General features: G+C 57.7%; 1 protein-coding gene across 4 annotated transcripts; it reads right to left on the bottom strand.

Moving 5' to 3' along the window:
* Positions 1 to 3,962: 3,962 nt before the first annotated feature.
* On the bottom strand, positions 3,963 to 11,145 carry MATK (megakaryocyte-associated tyrosine kinase). 4 transcript variants are annotated; one of them, XM_033134166.1, is made up of 13 exons: positions 10,695 to 10,902; positions 9,385 to 9,445; positions 8,920 to 9,033; positions 8,708 to 8,823; positions 8,408 to 8,627; positions 7,932 to 8,025; positions 6,544 to 6,609; positions 5,639 to 5,738; positions 5,461 to 5,545; positions 5,303 to 5,376; positions 5,000 to 5,195; positions 4,507 to 4,593; positions 3,963 to 4,415 (listed from the first exon to the last, which is right to left on the bottom strand). In XM_033134166.1, exons 2-13 carry the CDS (start codon positions 9,391 to 9,393, stop codon positions 4,176 to 4,178), a joined length of 1,401 nt encoding a protein of 466 aa, XP_032990057.1. In that variant the 5' UTR covers positions 9,394 to 9,445; positions 10,695 to 10,902; the 3' UTR covers positions 3,963 to 4,175. The 4 variants fall into 4 exon arrangements, with proteins under 4 accessions (XP_032990057.1, XP_032990058.1, XP_032990059.1 ...); XM_033134167.1 differs by lacking the exon at positions 10,695 to 10,902 and adding an exon at positions 11,005 to 11,145 and having other exon boundaries at positions 4,033 to 4,415; XM_033134168.1 differs by lacking the exon at positions 10,695 to 10,902 and adding an exon at positions 10,561 to 10,643 and having other exon boundaries at positions 4,033 to 4,415.
* Between the last annotated feature and the right edge of the window lie 2,519 nt (positions 11,146 to 13,664).

The following is a 13,664-nucleotide window of genomic DNA, read 5'->3' as shown; positions in this document are numbered from 1 at the left end:
ATATAATATATAATATAATAAAGACCCAGTCTTATATTGGTTATATAAGACTGGGTCTTATATTAATTTTTGCTCCAAAAGATGCATTAGAGCTGACGGTCTGGCTAGGTCTTATTTTCGGGGAAATACAGTAGTTGAGACAATCAGCAACTATGTAAGTAAAATATAGTATGTCAGTTGGTCCGAGGTTTAGTGAGAAAACTCCTCCAGCAGGGAGGAAAGGGGGTAGGTTGGATTGTTCTTTTAAGGAAAGTAATCAGAATGGAAGATGGAGGGCAAGGCTGCAAATTCTGGACAAGATTGGGTGTGAAGGGGAGGGTACTGGGGAGCCATGGGAGGTTGTAGAGCAGGAAAAGGACTCAGTCAGATGGTAGTTGGGATGAGTATCTATTGTAGGCAAGATGGGAAGCCAGGAGGAGGCTAGAGGCAAGAGCAAAGGTCGTGGGGATGGTGAGGAGTGGGGGGATAGGGAACAGGAGAGCAATTCTGTGGGGAGAAAGTTTGGGGAGCAGGAAGGGAGGGAGACGTTGGGGACAGGTGGATGATGGGATTGTCACAGAGACGACGGCCTGAGAGCTGGAGCAGGATCCAGGGGTAGCCCCTGAGACTGGTTTGCCAACCCTTCCAATTCAAGAAGCCTGGGGCTGTGGGCTGGGGGTACCCTGAAAACCGAGAGGAAGGGGCTGGGGATAAGGGGCCAAGGTGAGGCCTGAAAACAGACTGCTGGATGGAGGGAGGTGGTCTCCCTGGAGGAGACCCAGGGACTTGGAAGGACCATGGAGCGAGTATGAGAGAAATTAGAGATAGATCCTTCTGGAATGTTGGCTTTGCAAGGAGAGAGACACACATGGAGAAAGAGACAGACACAGTAAGGCATAGGTACATGCACACCCAGAAAAGGGGCGACCAGGCCCTGGAGGAGTTGGGGCCAATTTCAGGGCCAAGCAGCCTTAGACAAGGAGCCAGCTGTGGCTCCCATTGTCCCAGGAGGGAGGGCTGACGTAGGGAGGCAAAGGGAGGTGTGGGGACAGAGCCAGGAGTGCAGTTTCCGGGCTCTCCGCCTCACGTGGAAAGGTGCTGGCTCAGGTAGTAAATAGCCATCAACTGTGATTGGATGGCCATCAGCTGTGGCTAGTTGGCCGTCAGCTGTAACCAGTGAGCCATTGGCCACTAATATAACTGATGCGGCTACGCTAGCAGAAAAATGGGGCTAGCAAGAAGATGGGGGCTGGCAAGCGTGGATTGCAGTGAGGACAGCGGGTTGTGGACAGTGCGGCTCCTGCTTCCTGTGTCTCCAACCCAGCCGCCAGGGAGACTATAGTGGCATGACTCCCGTATCTATGGCTCCGTGGGTGTTCCTTTGTGGCCTCACCATATCCTGTGTTCTTATGTGGGGAGCGGGACCAGAGACTCCACAGGCCACCCCGCATGACACCTATAGATTACATGGCGCAGGGAGCAGGGTACGGTGCAGGCCAAAGCTCTCCAAAGGGCGGTGGAGCAGTTTGTGCGTATGAACACTCAGTCTCAGGAAAACCAGGAGGAGCAGCTGCCTGAGAGCTGGAGCCCTGTGGAGGGGTGGGAAGACGTGGACGGTTCATAGGCCAGAGAAAGTGAAGGGCTTTGCGGCCCCGTGGGCTGGGAAGTGCTTGCTGAGGCAGCCCGGATGCAGGACTTGTAGTCCCAGGAGGAAACGCTTGCTGAGTCCTCTGTGGGAGATGCAGGTTAGGTCAAGGTTGTCCCTCACCCCTAGTTTGGGGAGGACTTGGAGCCCTTGCCCTGCGGAGAGGGCACACATTGTGAGGCTAACGCACAGCCCTAGTGGATGACTGTGGACTATGGGGAATGGGCTCCATCCCTAATTTAATGGGCCGCTTGACTGTTTGCTTGGGAATGTACCACCATGTGGTGGAACTAGCGGACGTTTGCTTTTGTGTCTCGACCAGCCGCCAGATGTTGAGAATATGTGAGAACCCTGGCTGAGCCCAGGAAGTCGGGCTGTGCCCAGAGAGAGTGGCAGTGCCCTGAGAGACCCTGGCTGTGTCCAGGATATTGCATTCACCTCCAGGCTCCTCACACAGGGCCCCTCGCAGAAGATGCCTGTTGTGTAGATTGTGAGGCAGAGACCCTGTAGGGGTGGAGTGTGGGGACAGAGCCAGGAGTGCAGTATTCAGGCTCTCGGCCTCACATGGAAAGGTGCTGGCTCAGCTAGTAAATGGCCATCAACTGTGATTGGATGGCCGTCGGCTGTAGCCAGTGAGCCACTGGCCACGAATATAACTGCCGTGGCTACGCTAGCAGCAAATGGGGGCTAGCAAGAAGATGGTGGCTGGCAAGCGCGGATTGCAGTGAGGACAGCGGGTTGCGGACAGTGCGGCTCCTGCTTCCTGTGTCTCCAACCCAGCCGCCAGCGAGAATATAGTGGCATGACTCCCATATCTATGGCTCCGTGGGTGTTCCTTTGTGGCCTCACCATATCCTGTGTTCTTATGTGGGGAGCGGGACCAGAGACTCCGCAGGCCGCCCTACATGACAGGAGGCCCCAGGTGCCCTGAGCGCAGGCCAGAGGGGCAGCTGGTGCTTCCTGGGTCCCTTCCAGGCCTCAGCTGCCCCAGCTGTAAGGCGGGATCTGTGGCCAGGGAGGGCCAGGCCTGTGGGGTGGGCAGATGATTCCCTTAATTGCTCCATCACTTTAAAACACTAACGAGTGACTCTGTTCTCAGGCCGCAGTTAGCTCATTGGCAGGGTGGGTGAAGAGGCTGCAGCAGGCCTCCAGCGTCAGGTGCAGGGGCTTTTGGAGAGTTAGCAGGATGTGGCTGACAGTGCAGACGCTGAGTCAGCGTAGAGGGCTGGATTAGGGCTGGGGCCCAGGGACAGGCGGTGCCCTTTAGCTGAATTAGGCAGGGACGGGACAGGCCACTCTGCCCCTCTGGCCTCCCACCCTTCACTTCTCCCCTAGGAAGAATCACTAAACCCCTTTCAGGTGCTGGTGAGGAAACTAAGGCCAGGAGGTGGGCTGGGCTTCAGTGGGCACCTCAGGAGGTCAGCATGACCTTGGAGTATTTCCTAGCTAGGTTCAACTCAGGAAGGGGTGGGTCGGCCGAGGTGGGAATGCGTGCTTGGGCCTGGTGTCCCTTCCCCAGCTTGGGAAATCCTGGAGTAGGACGGTGCCCAGACTGGCCCAAGACCCCTTCCAGGCAGCCTAGAGGCTGTTTGGATGGGAACGTCAACTGAGATGGGGTGATTGACAGAGCAATAACTGAGCACCAACTGTGTATGCTCAGCCCTTCACTGATATGAGCCCTCAAGGTCCTTATACCCCCAAAAGATGCCAACCCTCCAGTTTGTCTGGGACTGCACTGGGGCCACACAGCTAGGGGTAAGTCGGGATTTGAACCTGGGAAGCAAGCCTGGAGATCGGCCCTTCCCCAGAATGAACAAGAGGGGCAGGGCTTCGGGACAGGCTGCTCAGCCAGTTTTTCTTGAGTCTTCCCTGAAGTCACTGGGTTAGGCTGTTGGGTTGTGACAGGTGGAGGATATGGGTGGCTCCACAGGAGCATGCCCAGGTGGGGACGCAGCCGCAGTGGCAGACCCTCCCTGGGCTCCTGTATGCCTGCTGCTGCTCTGAGGGGCAAGTCTCCCATGATCCCGTGAGCCCAGAACTCAGAGGACTGGGCACCGACCCAAGGGTTGGGACTTTGAGGGTTGAATTCGGCACCCACAGATGGACCACACTGGGGACCTGTGGGTGACGGCAAGTGGTTCCATGGAGTGGCTCCTCCAGAGGTCTGTATTCCCACAGTGGCTGTCAGTGGGTCACAGCTGGGCACACCTCTCAGTGGGCAGACGACTGGCAGGTATGTCACTCCACGCTGAGTGATCGGGGTTGGGGGTGGGGGGGGCAGTACGAATGCCCTGGGCTGAGGGGACGCAGGGGACGCAGACAGACTCAGACGGCCACAGTCCTTGGAATGAGTCTTTATCCAGGCACCAATCCTTCTCCTCCCTGGTCCGTGGTATCCAGGGGCTGCCCCAAGCCCCCACCTGGGCCTGCGTCTGTGCTCTGAGCCAGGTGGGCAGCTTGCTGGCCCTGACCTTCCTCAGGCCTGGCCCATGCCCCACCCACATGGAGCCCCACCTCGGTCCTCTGGGGCCTACAGCCCCGCTGTGCAGGGTCAGGGGTCCTGGCCACAGGGCAAGGTGGGGCCATCAGCGTCCTGTCCGTCAACAGGGCCAGTGGCTCCCACGCTGCGCAGCTCCCGGGCCAGCTTCTCAGCCAGTTTCCGAAACGGTGGCCGGCGGGCGGGCTCCGCCTCCCAGCAGCTGCCCATAAGGGTGTGGACAGGGCCTGGGCAGCCCTCAGGGGGCTCCATGCGGTACCCCTTCTCCACGGCCTCCGTCACCTCCTTCAGCGACTGTGGGAGAGGGCACACCGGTGTGGGCTGGAGGTCGGGGCCCCAGACCTGCATGGAACCCAGCACCTCCGCACCCCCAGACCATGCTTACCATCTTGGGGTATGGAGCCCGGCCATATGAGAAGACCTCCCACAGCAGCACCCCGAAACTCCAGACATCAGACTTGCTGGAGAATTTCTGTGGGCCCAAGACTAGGGTGAGGAAGGACCCCTCAGGGTTTCCGCTCCCGCCCATGCTTCCTCAAAAAAGTCCCCCTAGATTGATCTTTACTCTCTGGTCTTTTCCTAATAGACTCCACTCCCTGAGTTCCCCCACCCTCAACCGAGTGGAGGTCAGAGTCAGTGCAGAAAGGAGGTTGACTATTCTTGTCCTCAGCACTAAGCCCAGAAATGGGAAAACTGAGGCCCAGACAGGGTCACACACAGGAGAGGCCAGATAGGGGCTAAAAAGAACAACTAAGGGCAAGTGTTCACTGGGGAGGCAGAGCCATTTCCCTTGGAGGTTCAGAGAGACCAAGACACATGCCCAGGGTCACACAGTGGAGCTGGGGCTCCAAGGGATGTGGAGACAGAGGAGCGCTCACCCCGTGTTTGAGTGCCTCGGGCGCCGTCCACTTGACGGGCAGCCGGCTGGAGTCCAGTCCCTTTCGCTCAGCTTTGGCCAGGCCGAAGTCACTGACCTTGGCCACGAGGTCTTCAGAGACGAGGATGTTGCGGGCGGCGAGGTCTCGGTGCACCAGCTTCTTGCTCTCCAGGTATTCCATGCCCTCGGCCACATGCCTGGGGAAGAGCAGGGGCATCGGGGCTGGGGCTCCTCCCTCTCTATGCCTCGCTTTCCCCTTGACCTTGAAAAGCCTCCTCCCCGTCCCCCGGGGGTCCCCACTCACAGGGAAAACTGCAGGAGCTGAGGGGTGTTCACAAGGGCCCGGCCCCGAGTCCGTAGAAAGTTCACCAGGTTGCCCTGTGGGGAGGACGGTGGGGCTGGGGTTCCAGGCCTCTTGGCTGCCCCCCCCCCATGCCCCTCTGCACCTGGGGCCCACCGCACCTTGCTCACGTGCTCCATGACGATATAGAGCCCTTGGTGCAGGATCACGCCCAGCAGACGCACCAGGTTCTTATGCTGCATTTTCCTGGGGAGAGGATGGGGTGGGGCGGTGGGCCTGGGGTGAAAGTGCAGCCAGAACCCCCAACCCCAGGGTGCCTGACCCCCACCTGGGACTCACGTCATGACTGCCGTCTCATCCAGGAAGGCCTGGGCTGTCACATCACACTTGATGTTCTTCACGGCCACTTTCTGGCCCAGGTACTCGCCCTGCAGGACCGCTGGCAGGCGGGACAGAGATCAGGACCCACGGAGATGGGGACAGATACGGGGACACACTACTCCCATTGGCCCCCACGTACACCAACAGGGCCTCGGGTCCCCAGGACTGAAAAACCCCTCCCCCTACAAGCTCCACACCTCCTGCTCAGGGAGAATCATCTAAGCCAGGGGTCAGCAAAATCCAAAATCCCTTGAGCCAAATCCAGTCCCGTCATGTTTTTGCAAGGCCCGCAATCTCAGAGTGGTTTTTACATTCTTACAACGGTTTTAAAAAAACGAAAGAATGCTTTTTCGTGACATGTGAAAATTATATAAAATTCAAAATTCAGTGTCCATAAATAAAGTTTTATTGACACATGGCCAGGCCCATCGGTTTACCTGTCATCTGGGCTTGCTTCCCTGCTACAAAGGCAGAGCTGAGCAGATGTGACAGGGACCATCTGGCCCACAAAGCCCAAAATATTTGCACTCTGGCCCTTTCCAGAGAAAGTCTGCAGATCCCTGATCTAAGCCACAGAGCCTTCCAGAATAATCATTTCAGGGAATGGCATTCCAAGTAGAGGGACTAGCATGTGCAAGAGCCTAGAGGTGCAAGGGACTCATTTACGTTCACTGGGTACCTGCCTGAGTTAATTTACTCCTCACAACAGCTGTTGTCAACCCCCTTTCATAGAGGGGGAAACTGAGGCATAGAGACGTGTGGTTTGTCTTTAGTCACCTAGCAAGTAGGTATAAACTATGGATGTGAATCATCTCTGTGTCCCCAAAACCTGAATATGCTCCTCAGCCCACACCCCCACTCACCTCCAAACTCCCCCTCTCCAATCTGCGCTCCCAGAGTCAAATGCTGCAGGTTTAGTAACCAGCCGGCTGTGGGATGAAGACCTGGTCAGAAGGATAACAGGCTCCCCAAGTCCCTCCCCTCGGGGGAACCACCTGGTGAGACACACCCGGGCACATATTCAGGTGGCCGCTATTCCCAGCGATGGTCCAAGGGCATGGCTGATGTACCCAGTCCTGGTACCATTTTATCATGTGGTCGAAGGCAACAGAGCCTCCGATTCAGGGCTGCCTATCTCTCTTCTACCTGGAGACTGTGTCCCTCCAAATACCCCAAATGCTCTTCCCTTTATCGTCCTTTACCTCTGGCCACCCAGGAATATACACAAAGCAAAAAAACACAACAGACAGGGAGACCAGCAAAGCTTCTAGACCCTTCCAGGGCTGTACGTCGTGGTCTGTGCTCGCCTCCCTGACCCTTGTCACAGCAGGCCAGTGTCCTCCCCGCCTCCCCCCCAGCAGGTTCTATAGGCCTCCCCCACCCCCCACCCCCCCGCAAACCAGGAGCTCCTTAGGTACATCAGGAATGGAATGGTGACACCGCCTCCACCCCGTGCCATCCCCAAGACGGCCAGATCTCCCCAGGAGATACTCGTGCTTTCAAGGAGACAGCCACGGGTGTCAGGTTCCAAAGACCGTAGGGGTGGCTGTGGTTGGGGGCATTTGCTTTGGGCCTTGAATATTGATGATTTCACTACACAGAAGCTGAAAAAGCATTTCTGGTAAAGGTAACAGAAAGCACAACAGCAGGGAGGCATGAAAGGAAATGAGTCACGGGGGAGGGGGGTCTTGTGAATGGAAGAAGGGTCCTGTAGGTGAGGCAGGAAAGAAGGCTCAGTCACAAGAGAACGTTCTAGAAGGCGGAAAAGCTGCAGGGCCTCCCTCCTTTAAGCAGGGGAGCAATGTGGGTGGGCTATCATGGTAGAAAGCTGCCTCTGGGGGCACACACTTAAGGGTCTAAGGTCGGGAGGAAGGGGGACTGCCCCCCGGAAGAATGTGGTCTGATGGAAAGGTGTGAGGTCAGGTAGGGTGTTAAGTGATGTTAGAACCTGACCATGAAGGGGATGTGGGCGGGTGGGTGGGTTGAGGTTTTGGGCCAGGTTTCCAGCTCAGGTGACAGGGCGTGATAAGGACCCAGGTGTAGGAAGTAGCAGATGTGGGAACCTGCTCAATCTTGAGATGATCAGTGTCTGTGAGTGCCCTTTGCCCAACCCCGGGAGAGCCCAGGCCTTCCACCTGTAGTGCCAGGCACGGCGCCATACTCAAATGCTGTGGCATTAGCCCCATGCCGGGCCCCAGGGCCCTGACCTCCCAGGGGGGAGAATGTGGGTGGAGAGGGCGCAGACCCCTACCCTTGGCTAGCTCCTCCTCCGCAGATTTGGCCCCCGGCTTCCTCTTGGGTTTCACGAGTTTTGTGCAGATGGCCCCCTTGTCCTTGCTGTAATGCTGCAGGGCAGGACGGGGCAGAGGTGGTCGTGAGTCCAACCCTGGGGTGTGGGGAACCCCTGCATCCTGTCCCCTTCCTGGGGGGTGGTCTGGATGGGGTGGGCAGGAGCTGATGAGAAGGAGAGGGGTTTGGGTCTCACAGGATGTGTTGGGCTGGTTTGCATGGAAACAAGAAAGTATGGAGGCTAGGGGGGAAACAGGGAAGATGGGGAGGTCTCTGGATTGGTGTCAACTTGGAGGTTCCTGAAGGTCCCTGAAGGAGCCACCCCAGTCCTTGGAGGTGGGACCTAGAGGACTCAGACCCCCTAGAGAGTTGGTGGTCCATGGGGACCAGCTGCTTCTCTGCACTGGGGAGCATGCGTCTCTGGGTTCTGGGGCGCACCTCCACCATATCCATGAGGTTGCAGAAGCAGACGGCCTCGTCAATGGTCAGGTGGCCATCGCGGTGCAGCACGCGATAGTGGATGACATCTCGGCCGAAGCTCACGCACAGCACGTAGTCACCTGGATGTCGCACTGACTCGCGCACCAGAAACAGTCCATCCTCAGGCGGCTGCAGCAGCTGCACCGCCTCCTGGCCTGAGATCTTCCCATGGAACCACCTGTGGGGGCAGAAGGGCAGGCTGGACTGGGCTGGCCAGGCCCTCCTGGCCCCCCCATTCCAGGACGCCCCACAACTCACGGCATGAGGCTGAGCTTGGGGTCAGTGGAGAGGGCCTCACGCTCCCGGAGTGCGCCGGCTGCCAGCAGCCCCTCCTGCCCGCTGCTGTGGTGCTTGGCGCGGTACCAGCTCTTGCTCTGCCAGGGAGGGAGCCAGGGGTCCGTATGTGTGTGTTTGTGTGTGTGTGGGGGTCCTGTCCCCAAACACACCCAGGCCCTCTGGCTACTGCTCACCTCACAAGCCTCCAGGATGGTGACCACGTCACCCTTGCGAAAGGCCAGCTCTCCAGGCTTGGGGCGCATGTGCTCACACTTGGTGATGCATTGGGTACCTGGGGCCCAGCGCCTCTGGGTGAGGGGGTGAGGGAGAGGGGCAAAGGGGACATGAGGGAGATGCCCCGGAGAGAGAAAGATTGGACCGAGACAGAACAAAAAACAGAAAGAAAGAGCGAGAGGAGGAGAAAGGACAAGGGAGCTGCCAACAGAGATTTATTAGAGTCTCAAACACCAGGTGCTCAGTACAGGTCAGGAAGAAAAGGTGAAAGAAATGCAACACCAAATAACAGAAAGCCTGGGAGACAGCAGCTACAGGGACAAGGGTCAGAGTACAGTCCTCCTCCCTGTGGAGCTGAGGTCCTGTGGGCGTGGACTGAGCTGAGGAAGGGCCGAGGCCACAGGCACCCAGGTCGAGGTACTCACCGTGGGCATCCTGGCTAAGATGGGTGGAGGAGTGCCAGGCACAGAGGAAGCGAGGGCTCACCTGGGGAGGAGGCAGAGACCAGCTGGAGAGCCCAGATTCACCCCATCACTACCAATTCCAGCCCAAGCCGGGTCGGAGGGACAGCCAGGGGCAGAGGGGCTCAGGTATAGCTTCCCGAAGGCCATTTGGGAAGGTGGCCTTTACCCAGGGGAGTTCCTTAGCAGAGTCACAGCCATGAAACACCAGCAAGGAAACCGTGGAGCCTCGCCCCACCATGGTTCCCAAAGGGAAACTGAGGCATAAGGTGGGCACAGAGCTAGTGGCCACAGGCTGGGGAGGGGACAGGTACCTAGCTCAGGCCCCAGCAGCCCACACAGCACATGGGGAGCTTGGTGCCACCTAATCGACCCTGGTTCTTCCTCTTTTCTGGTGAGTGGGCAGGAACAGGGCAGACAAATACAGAATGATTCAAGGTCATTCCCAAGGAACTCTGACCCAGAGGTGGGGCGGAGGCTGTGGAGCCCTGCTGGGCTCCTCTGGCCACCAGCCAAACCTCTCTGACTCCCCCACCCCAACCCAGGACTGACACACACACTCCTTCATTGCTGCTTGGTTGGGGACTTTTCCACCCCTTGCCACCCCCATCTACCCTACCGCAAGTGGCTGGACAGTGGGGCAAGTTGCGGGGTGAATCTTGGTTCCTCCAATGTGCACCCCCATAAATCTTCAGCCCTACGTGTACTCACACCTATACTGATCCATGTACACACAAGCACATACAGAAACACACAGGGCTTGGACACAGGTGGACACAGGTACCCACAGGCACCCAGGTGTGTAAGCAAAGGCATGCCCCCCTAGAGACAGGTGTGCACACGCCTCTACATGTGTGTACACATGCGCAGGTGCTGGGACATCTGGAAACGTGTGCATCTGCCCACCCACTAACACACACAGACCCATACTTGAACACCTGGGCACCAAACGCTGGGCCACCCAGGCACGCAGAGCTACACACAGGGCCGCGCACACGCATCTCCGCCACACGCGCACATGCCTCCACGTGGACGCGCTGATACACACACCTGGGGGCTCGCAGACGCGCACACCCCCACCCAGACTACTCCCCACCCCGCGCTTGATTGCCTGTAACCACCCCCACCTCAGCAGCGTACCCGTCGCGCGCCCCGGACGTGCACACTCGAGCGCACACCGGCCCCTCCCGCGAACGCCCGGGTCCCCATGGAGCCCTCTGGTTCGCTTCCACTGCCCCTGCGGTCTCTACCCCCAATCCCGTCACCGCGCTCACCTGCTCAGGGGGCGTCCCCGGGCCGCGCCCCGCCCCCGCCCCCAGGAGGGCCCCCGCGTGCCAGCTGCGCACCCCCAAGGCGGGCCCCGCTGCACAACTTGGTGCAAGTTCCTCCGTTTCCTCATTTTGGGGGTGGAGGAGAGGTAGGGTGGCCGGGGAGCGGGAGGTGCCGCGGCCAGGGAGGATCCCGCGGGTCCTAGCGCCGGCCGCACTGCGGTCTGCTCTGCGCGCCGCCGCGGGCCCCTCCCCGCCCTGCCTCCGCGGTCCCCGGCACCTCCCGCGCGGCGCGGGGGGCGCTGGAGACTCTCACCGGCTCCACGCCTCTCCCTGGCCTGGTGCTGAGGGGCGCGCACCCCAGCTCATCCGGACAAGCGGAGGCCTTGGAGTGTGGAGCAGGTGGCACACCGCGCGCGCGCGCGGAGTGGAGTGAATGAGCTGCCGGTCGGGGAGATAAGCAGGCGGCAGAGCCCAGACGACAAAATGGGCCCTTCGGACTCTGCCTTTCCAACGCCCTGTCACCTCCTCTGCCAACGGGACCTCATTTAATTACCTGTTGCTGTAGAGAGCTGTTGATGCCTGGCACAAAGAAAACTCCCCCAAAATGTCAACCGCTGCCAGTATCGTCATCATTATCGTTAAAGGAAAATTGGGGCCACAAGGGAAAAAATCGTGTGGAACTGGAAGCCTCCTGGCGGAGCAACCCTCCTTTGGAGAATAATGGTGGGTCCTGAGGCGGGAGCCAACCCAGCTGTGCCAGAGGCAGTACTGCCCCACTCTTGACCTCCCTTTCCTCCTCTGAAGGGCTGGGCAACACGGGCGTCCCCTCAGAGGACAGCTGGATGAGCACTGAATGGCCACGCACTGGGCCTGGCCTCCAGCCATGACTCCATTGCTTCTAACGGCAGAGTCTGCTCGGACAAGGGTGGAGCTGACCTTGGAGGGCTCTGAGTCAAGATGCCCAGAGAGCCCTGCTTCCCAGCCACTGGGCACTGCTCTGGTCCTAGGGTTGGGACCCTGCAGCCAGCATTCAGTCAGGGTGATGGGGGCCTACCATATATAGCAAGCCATCATCACTTTCCAGAAATAGAAACCCAGAGTGAAAATAGCCACAGAGGAAACCCACAGACAGCACCATTAAATGCTCAGCAGGGACTGCTATGGCCCCAGGCCCCACAGTGGAGACCTGCCTTCTTTGTTCAGCAAGGACAGGAGCCCATGTCTAAGAGGTTGAGATGCCCTAGCACCCCGTGGAGATGTTCTCCTTGACGTAGTCAGAGAGAAGGGAAGAGGGTCAGAAGGGGCTGGCTTTCTCCCTCTGCGAATAGGTACTTAGGGTCTGAGTAACACCTACATCCTCCCCAGGATGCCCAGGGGTCCATGTCCCACATTCTGGAAGGCCCTACCTCTGAGTGATCAGAGGAAGCAAAGGTGTTGAGACTGAGGACTGACAGATTTAAGGAGAAGGTGTTAGGTGCCCGAATCTCCAAGGGTTGGCCTGGGGAACAGGGAGCCCGCCCCCCATGGGTGTGGGCATGGGGCATTGAGCTGTGCATGACTTTAGGGGGATAGATTTGAGTCCATGGTTAATTTGGGTCAGAGCTACAGAAGGGGTGAGCTCCCCAATCCTAGAGGCATCCAATAATTGGCACTTTGAATCACAAAGACTCAATGGGTCTTCCAGTCCCCAGTGATGCAACACCCGTTTTCCTGCCTCCTGCTAGGAGCTGAAGGACGTGCCTCTCCCTTCTACCTGCCTGAAGCCAGTTGGTAGCCACACCATCGGGTCGGATACCAGAATTCCCCAGTCCTGGGCTCTTCACCCTCCACATTTCAGTCCTGTCAACTTGAGTCTGGAAATTCTTTGACCCACCCACCCCCAACCCCTGGACACCCATCTGGTGCAGGCTGGTGATAGAGCAGCCCCCTTTCTGGTCTCCCAACTGCCTCCAGTTTTTCTCCTTGTTACCATTCATCTTCCACTGCATCATCAAGGGATGAAAATGTGACTGTGGCCCTCTCCTGCTCTAAATCCTGCTATAGCTCCCACTGCCTGCAGGACAGAGCCTAAAACACTCAGTCTGGCATTCAGGGCTCTTCATATCTGGCCCCTCCCTGGCCTCCCTGGCCTCAGTTGCTTCTGCTCCCACCAAGCACCCAATAGTTTGGCAACTCTGAACTGCAGGAGTTAGCATGGTTTCGCATGGGCTGTCCCCTCTGCCGGAATGTGCTTCTCCCATCCAGATGGCATCTCCAGCTCATCCTTCACGCCCAGCTGAACCGACATCATTTTTATGAAGCCTTCTTCAGACACCTTTACCCTTCTCAGAGCAAGTCTAACTTCTATGTCCTGAAAGGACCCCTAGCTAGAGACACTAGCCATCTCATTTCACCGATGGGCACGGATCTGGCCTTGGGAACTGAGACCATTAGCCTGCCTGAGAAAAAGCCAGCCCAGAGGAAGCAGAGCCAGGAAACAGACTGAATACCACAGGAAGAATTCAAATCGTTGGATTCAGCCATGTCTGGAGGTCACGCTATGCCTAGCATTGGAAGCAGTTCTTTGCTTTTTGGTTGCTTTCAGGAGGTTACTGCCACTTGTAACCAAAAGAATTCCTAATACTGAAAATGGGACCAGAGTGGGGTGCTGAAATTAAATCTCTATGATGTGGAATTGGTGAGTCAGATTAGGTTGCCCTAAACCCAGCTAAGAAGAGGAATCTCTTCCCTTTCATGCCCTGGATCAGGTGGTGCTGTCTTCTGTCACTTGCAACAGAGAAACCCTGATGAACCCACCTTGTCCCCTGCCTGAATGCCTTTCTTTTGTTCATCCGAATCTCACTGTTCTTCGCATCTCACTGTTCTATTTTGACTGTTGTGATTTGCATAACCCTCTGTTCTTCAAACTCCTGGAGATTTTGGGGACCCATCCTCTCATTTTAGAATTGGAGCAGCTGAGACCCAGAGAGGCAA

Source organism: Rhinolophus ferrumequinum, chromosome 18 (genome assembly GCF_004115265.2).
Source record: "Rhinolophus ferrumequinum isolate MPI-CBG mRhiFer1 chromosome 18, mRhiFer1_v1.p, whole genome shotgun sequence".
Classification (NCBI taxonomy): domain Eukaryota; kingdom Metazoa; phylum Chordata; class Mammalia; order Chiroptera; family Rhinolophidae; genus Rhinolophus; species Rhinolophus ferrumequinum.
The sequence above is the reverse complement of the archived record's forward strand: the minus strand, read 5'-3'. Positions and strand labels throughout refer to the sequence as shown.